Raw genomic sequence first — 7,520 nt, forward strand, 5'->3', positions numbered from 1 at the left:
TAACAGTGTAAGATTGCCTGCAGTTTATATTTTCCTATTAAAATTTGTTTTTGGCTCCACCCACTTTTTTAAACCTTGACACACAGTCACTCAATGACCAAGTTTGTGAGCTTTCAGGTTCCTGGCATCAAAAATGTGTAAGTGGAAGCAGTTTATCCACCAAGGAAATCTGATTGGCTGTTTGTGGCCCCGCCCCTTTAGTGAATTTGGATCCCAGTCACCCAATGACCGACTGTAGCAAGTTTGAAGCCTCTGCCATTAACAGTGTAAGAATGGCAGCAGTTTAAATATTCCCCTTAAAAAACAATAGGTGAATTTTAATTGGCTATTGTAGGCTCCACCCACTTTCCTGAATCTTAATCTCATTCACCTAGTGACCAAGTGTGCCAAGTTTGAGAACCCTGCAATTAACAGTCTGAATTGCTGCAGTTTACATTTTCCCATTTTAAATTAATGGCTGAAATTTGATTGGCTGTTTTATGCTCCGCCAAATTTTCCTGGATTTGTAACTTCAGTCACCAAGTGTCCAACTGCCAAGTGTGGGGACTCTGGCTTGAATACTGTGAGAATGGCAACCTTTTACATTTTTTCCATTGACATCAATGGGTGAAATCTGATTGGGTGTTTGTAGCTCCGCCCAGGTGTGCAGGGGGGCCGCGAGACCCCCAGAACATATCATCCCAGGTAGTAAGGGATCTGTATACCAAGTTTCGTTCAAATCGGTCAAGCCGTTTCTGACCGATCGCGGCACATACACACACACATACACACACATATACACACATACATCCAATTTTATATATATAGATAGTAGTAAAAATGTATATATATCTATATCTATATCTATATCTATAGATATATAGATAGATAGATAGATAGATAGATAGATAGATAGATAGATAGATAGATAGATAGATAGACAGACAGACAGACAGACAGACAGACAGACAGACAGACAGACACAGACAGACAGACACAGACAGACACAGACAGACAGACAGACAGACAGACAGACAGACAGACAGACAGATAGACAGATAGATAGATAGATAGATAGATAGATAGATAGATAGATAGATAGATAGATATAGATATAGATATAGATATAGATATAGATATAGATATTGATATAGATAAAAGCCTTGCTGGGACTCCCCCATGAAGAGATGGCCTAGTCCAAAGCCTGGCAGTCGGATTTCTGCTATCTACTGTAAGTCTGTAAGTGACAGTATCCTAGGAGAAAAGTCATTTATGGTTCATTTTACTCTGGCACAAACATACTTCTTAGTTGCATATGTTTAGATGTATTTAAAATGTGACAATTCTGCACGATATTGGTCCTTTAATGGGTGTGTCAATCAGGTGTGACCATTATGACCTACAAAGTGGAACACACAATAGATGCAAGCATACACTACCCAACAGTCCTGCACTTCGGTATAAACAGCACGTCTGCTTAAGGAGATGGGACTTTAAAGTAGGTGGAAGGAGTGGAAGGTGGAAGGAGTAAATGTTAAGAGTAAACATGACTTCACTCCTGCTAACAGGAAACTGCAGGCAGGAAAGGTCATAAGCCTTGATTGGTTCACAGCTGAAGCAAGTATAACTCTTCAATTCATTTTTCAATTTTAAAAGTTCAGCTTCAAAAGGAAATATACAGGATCTTCTCAAAAAATTTGCATATTGTAATAAAGTTAATTATTTTCTGTAATGTACTGATAAACATTAGACTTTCATATATTTTAGATTCAAATACACACAACTGAGGTAGTTCAAGCCTTTTATTGTTTTAATATTGATGATTTTGGCATACAGCTCATGAAAACCCAAATTTCCTATCTCAAAAAATTAGCATATTTCATCCGATCAATAAAAGAAAAGTGTTTTTAAAACAAAAAAAAGTCAACCTTCAAATAATTATGTTCAGTAATGCACTCAATACTTGGTCGGGAATCCTTTTGCAGAAATGACTGCTTCAATGCGGCGTGGCATAGAGGCAATCAGCCTGTGGCACTGCTCAGGTGTTATGGAGGCCCAGGATGCTTCGATAGCGGCCTTAAGCTCATCCAGAGTGTTGGGTCTTGCGTCTCTCAACTTTCTCTTCACAATATCCCACAGATTCTCTATGGGGTTCAGGTCAGGAGAGTTGGCAGGCCAATTGAGCACAGTAATACCATGTTCAGTAAACCATTTACCAGTGGTTTTGGCACTGTGAGCAGGTGCCAGGTCGTGCTGAAAAATGAAATCTTCATCTCCATAAAGCTTTTCAGTAGATGGAAGCATGAACCCACTTTTGAACCAGAAACAGCGGCAGAAGCGCCTGACCTGGGCTACAGAGAAGCAGCACTGGACTGTTGCTCAGTGGTTCAAAGTACTTTTTTCGGATGAAAGCAACTTTTACATGTCCGTCGGAAATCAAGGTGCCAAAGTCTGGAGGAAGACTGGGGAGAGGGAAATGCCAAAATGCCTGAAGTCCAGTGTCAAGTACCCACAGTCAGTGATGGTCTGGGGTGCCATGTCAGCTGCTGGTGTTGGTCCACTGTGTTTTATCAAGGGCAGGGTCAATGCAGCTAGCTATCAGGAGATTTTGGAGCGCTTCATGCTTCCATCTGCTGAAAAGCTTTATGGAGATGAAGATTTCATTTTTCAGCACGACCTGGCACCTGCTCACAGTGCCAAAACCACTGGTAAATGGTTTACTGAACATGGTATTACTGTGCTCAATTGGCCTGCCAACTCTCCTGACCTGAACCCCATAGAGAATCTGTGGGATATTGTGAAGAGAAAGTTGAGAGACGCAAGACCCAACACTCTGGATGAGCTTAAGGCCGCTATCGAAGCATCCTGGGCCTCCATAACACCTGAGCAGTGCCAAAGGCTGATTGCCCCATGCCACGCCACATTGAAGCAGTCATTTCTGCAAAAGGATTCCTGACCAAGTATTGAGTGCATAACTGAACATAATTATTTGAAGGTTGACTTTTTTTTGTTTTAAAAACACTTTTCTTTTATTGATCGGATGAAATATGCTAATTTTTTGAGATAGGAATTTTGGGTTTTCATGAGCTGTATGCCAAAATCATCAATACTAGAACAATAAAAGGCTTAAACTACTTCAGTTGTGTGTATTTGAATCTAAAATATATGAACGTCTAATGTTTATCAGTACATTACAGTAAATAATGAACTTTATCACAATATGCTAATTTTTTGAGAAGATCCTGTAATTGGATTATTGGAAACTGATCTAGTGCCAGGATAGTGTACTGGTTAAGGGCTCTTCCTCCAACACAGGACACCTGTATTCAAATATTGGCTCTTCTTATTCAGTAAGCCAGCATCTATACAGAAGGGAGTTCTTGGGCAAGACCCCCTAATACTGCCTACTGAGTGCGCTCTAGTGACTGCCTCGCAAACGCTTTGAGGCTGGCAGGAGAAAAGCGCTATACAATTATTGGAATGATTATCTACATTAGGCCTAAGGCCAGTTTAAAAACGAGTGCTATCCTGTGTCCGCGACCCCCGCACTACCTCATTAGCGTGTGCACACACGCCCCCTGATGCCGTGCGTGCACACGCCCCACTTCTGGGCCCATCCTTCCCTGCTTTCAAGAGCCACGCATCATTATCCCAGGGCTATGTCTCTGCGTTCCTGCACATGCGTACAACGGAAAAACACGCACACACATGGACATGGGACGCAGAGACACTTGCCTATTATTATATAGGATGGTTGCTTGAAATTTGACTTGTAGTTAGGCCTCCACTCAGTTTGTGTTGCATTTCATATCCTTCCAGTACCAGAGTGCTTTGATTTTCTTCTGCATTCATGATTTTTTTTCCTTTAAATTTAAAGGAACACTATCAATAACCAAGTGTTCTAAAAAGACAATGTACAAATAAGTAGCTGTGTAAGCATTTTCCTACTTTTCATGTTAAATATCAGAGGCAAAAGCTGTAATTGGTTGTGTGTAGGTTGCATTGGAACAAATCATGAGCAAAGGGGAAGAAACCGAGAGCCCAATATTGTGCAGTATGTTAATATAGAGAGATCTGTTGTGAATAAATGAAATGATTATACTCACAAGGTTGGGTCGCCACAAAGGCAACCACTGGACAGGCCGGCGGGGAGAATTGTAACCTGACCCCGCTCAGGTTTAAAAAGTCGCTCTCTGTAGATAGGAGAAAATGGGAATACACCCCTCCACCAAGGGTGGACTAGATAATATTGAAATACGATAACAGAGACGCCAAGTAGAATAAAATTAGTTAAAATTGTGAAAAAGGGGGAAGTGGGTGGACTCACCTCCCTTCTGAAAAAAAGGCCGGACAATGGACAGGTTACTTACAGTCTAAAGTAACATTTATTAGTAACTCCAAAAGTGCAACGCGTTTCACGGGTAACAGTCCCGCTTCTTCAGGCAAACGATTTTTGGAGGGTGCAAAATCAGGTCATGAACCAGGTAGAGCGCCTCTACCTGGTTCATGACCTGATTTTGCACCCTCCAAAAATCGTTTGCCTGAAGAAGCGGGACTGTGTGAGCGGGACTGTGTGAACAAGCGGTGTGAGGTCGGGAAGTACCGCTCCCTCTGATGTGGCGATAACAATGTAAGTGAATGGAGACACACAGACCTCCCAGGCAGCTGCAGTAGAGTGGAGCACGGAGAAATGTATCAACTCCGCAGCTTCCTGTGCTTCTGCAAGCCTACCGCCTGCCTAGTTTGAGGAATCTCCGCACTGCTGCTATCGCAACTGGATAAATTTCTATGAATGCCCACCCAGAAGTCTAAAATACCGCCAGCGGGGTTTTCCCGCATAGATTTAATTTACCGACAACAGTTTTATGAATGATAGCCAATGTCCGGAAGTCAAGTCAGGAGAGTCGTCAGACTTGTGGTGATGGACGGAGAAGACCGGAAAGGATTACAGGAGAATGGAGGCTGACTAAGCAGAGCAGAAGGAGCGGTAAGTATTAGCTCTTACTCCCCTACCCACTAAATTTTAGCTTTTGTTAGAAATCTGGTACCCTTTAAGCAAAGTATTAAATAGCAAGTACTAGTTCTGTTTATATTCATCTAAAATCAATAGAAAAAAATGTATGGGAAATGTAATACAGCCCCAGCACACTAGGGGTTTGATTCACTAAGACAAATAGCATGCCTTATCAGAGTTAACACGCCTCATCAAAGTAACGTGTGTAACGTGTCCCTGGATCATCGCTGGCCTGGCACACTATTTGCACGGAGTTTGCATGTTCTCTCAGTATTTGCATGTGTTTCCTCTGAGTATTGTGGTTTCCTCAGGCAGGTTACCATATTTTCAGAATATAAGATGCACCTTTTCTCCCCCAAAATGGGGAGATAAAGTCACTGCATCTTATATTCCAAATACAGGGATTCCCCGACTTACGAACGCCCACCGATACAAACCACCCACCTGTTGCGATGTTGGGGACTCCTTGTATTGTCCCTGTGTCCTCCTCTGCTCCCCGTGTTCTCTTCCACTCCCCCTGAATAAATTAAAGCAGTGGCAACACAGCTCACCTAATCCATCAGGGCCCGCGGCGATCAGAGACCTCTCCTTCACTGCTCCCATAGTGCTGGCTTCTGCTGATGACACAATCAGCAGAAGCCGGCACTAGGGGAAAAGTGAGAGATAGGGAGGTCCCTGATCGCCGTGGGCTCCAATGGTTTAGGTGAGCCGTGTTGCCACTGCTTTAATTTATTCAGGGGGATCGGCAGAGAACATGGGGGGAGATGAGTACACGTTGGGGACAGAAGGAGACACATGGGGACAGAAAGGGACACATGAGGGACCGAGGGGGACACATGGGGACAGATGGGGCCACATGGGGACAGAAGGGGACACATGGGGACAGAAAGGGATACATGAGGGACAGGGGGGACACATGGGGACAGAAAGGGACACATGAGGGACAGGGGGGACACATGAGGACAGAAGGGGACACATGGGGACAGAAAGGGACACATGAGGGACAGACGGAGACACATGGGGGACAGAAAGGGACACATGGGGACAGAAGAAAACACATAGGGGACAGAAGGAAACACATAGGGGACAGAAGGAGACACAGGGGGACACTATAATTGGGGGAGAACATCTACAAGACACTCCTAGACAGGGACGCATCAGGTTTAGTATATTTCTTCCCTGCTTTTTGCCTTGTAAACCTAGGTGTGTCTCATAGTCCGGAGGGTCTTTTATTTAGAAAAATATGGTAATTGTTTCTTTCAAAATTGGATTAGGCTTAAATCTACAATAGGGCACAAAACTATGGCTATGGTCTGGATTAGAATGTGAGCTCCTCTGAAGGACAGTCAGTAATATGACTATATACTGTATACTCTGTAAAGTACTGTGGAAAATGACAGTGGTATATAAACACACAATAATCATTTCAGTTCAGGATTCTTTTACTATATTCATTCATTCTTTATTCTTTTCTTGTAGATTCTGAGATGGCTTCTGGAGATGGAAACAGTTTCAAGCAGGAACTTGCTAAGGATAAATCTTCCCGTTCACCTGGAATAAAATGGCTGAACCCCCGCTGATCGCTATTAATGTTTTGCTAGTAAAGGACGATTTGTGGAACTGATGTTGGAGTAACACAACGCAGTGGATTACCACCAGAAAGGCTGGATGTGTTACCGGGCCGGGGTCAGCTGACACTTCACTTAAAATAATGGAGAAATAATTACAGACAATGGAGATCGTTACAAGTCATCTTTGTTCCGTGATACAAAAAATATCTGTTCAATCGAAACCTTTTTTGTAAATGTGTAGTTATAGAAACTTTATTTTGGTTGGGTTTTAAATGATATTGAAATGTTGGATATATCTTATTGTTCTCTTGTGTATTTAAATAAATGTTTACTGCTTTGTACATACTTTCAAGTTAATTCATATGCTATCATCGAAGACTATGCTCAAACATTTTTAATCAATGTTGCTAACCTCCCTGGCGGTATGATTATTTTCAGATTTGGGGTCTAGAAGCGGTGCAATTTTTTAAAATGCTTTCCGACCCTAAAATCAAGATATAATCATACTGGACAGAGATCTGCAGCAGCCCAGCAGTTACTCACCCCCTGAGATCCAGCGCTGCAGTTCTCCCTCCATCCTCTGGGTGGCACTGTAACCCTGTAGTGAGATTGCAGTCTGTCATCATGGTGACAAACAAGGATCTCACCAGAGGGACAGGAGCCTCCGAGGACAGGAAGGAACGGCTACCGACATCTGGATCCCAGGGGAGGTGAGTTGAAATACCCGCTGTGCACTGCACTCTGTATAGAGCATAGAGCTCCCGGCGGCTACCACAAGTCAGGCTCGGGGTTACCGCTCTGAGATGTGGTTTTCTGTCCCAAGCCTGACTCGGGGTTACCGCCAGGGAGGTTAATCAATGTTGTTAGTTGAACATAGTGAAAAAAATGAGATACTTATCTATGAAAAGGGAAGTCTCAGGACCTTCAAGAGGCTTTCCGTGTCCTTTTCAAGACCA

At 43.0% G+C, this 7,520-nt stretch overlaps 1 protein-coding gene across 1 annotated transcript in view; it reads left to right on the plus strand.

The window, feature by feature from the left end:
• Positions 1 to 6,872, plus strand: part of ESM1 (endothelial cell specific molecule 1) — a 28,049-nt gene extending 21,177 nt beyond the window's left edge. The window contains exon 3 of the mRNA XM_068249376.1: positions 6,473 to 6,872. Coding sequence (XP_068105477.1) covers positions 6,473 to 6,573 — 101 coding nt within the window. The 3' untranslated portion in view covers positions 6,574 to 6,872. The remainder of the gene's footprint in view (positions 1 to 6,472) is intronic.
• The last annotated feature ends 648 nt before the right edge of the window (positions 6,873 to 7,520 follow it).

The sequence above is a fragment of the Hyperolius riggenbachi genome, chromosome 1, assembly GCF_040937935.1.
Source record: "Hyperolius riggenbachi isolate aHypRig1 chromosome 1, aHypRig1.pri, whole genome shotgun sequence".
In the NCBI taxonomy this organism is placed as follows: Eukaryota; Metazoa; Chordata; class Amphibia; order Anura; family Hyperoliidae; genus Hyperolius; species Hyperolius riggenbachi.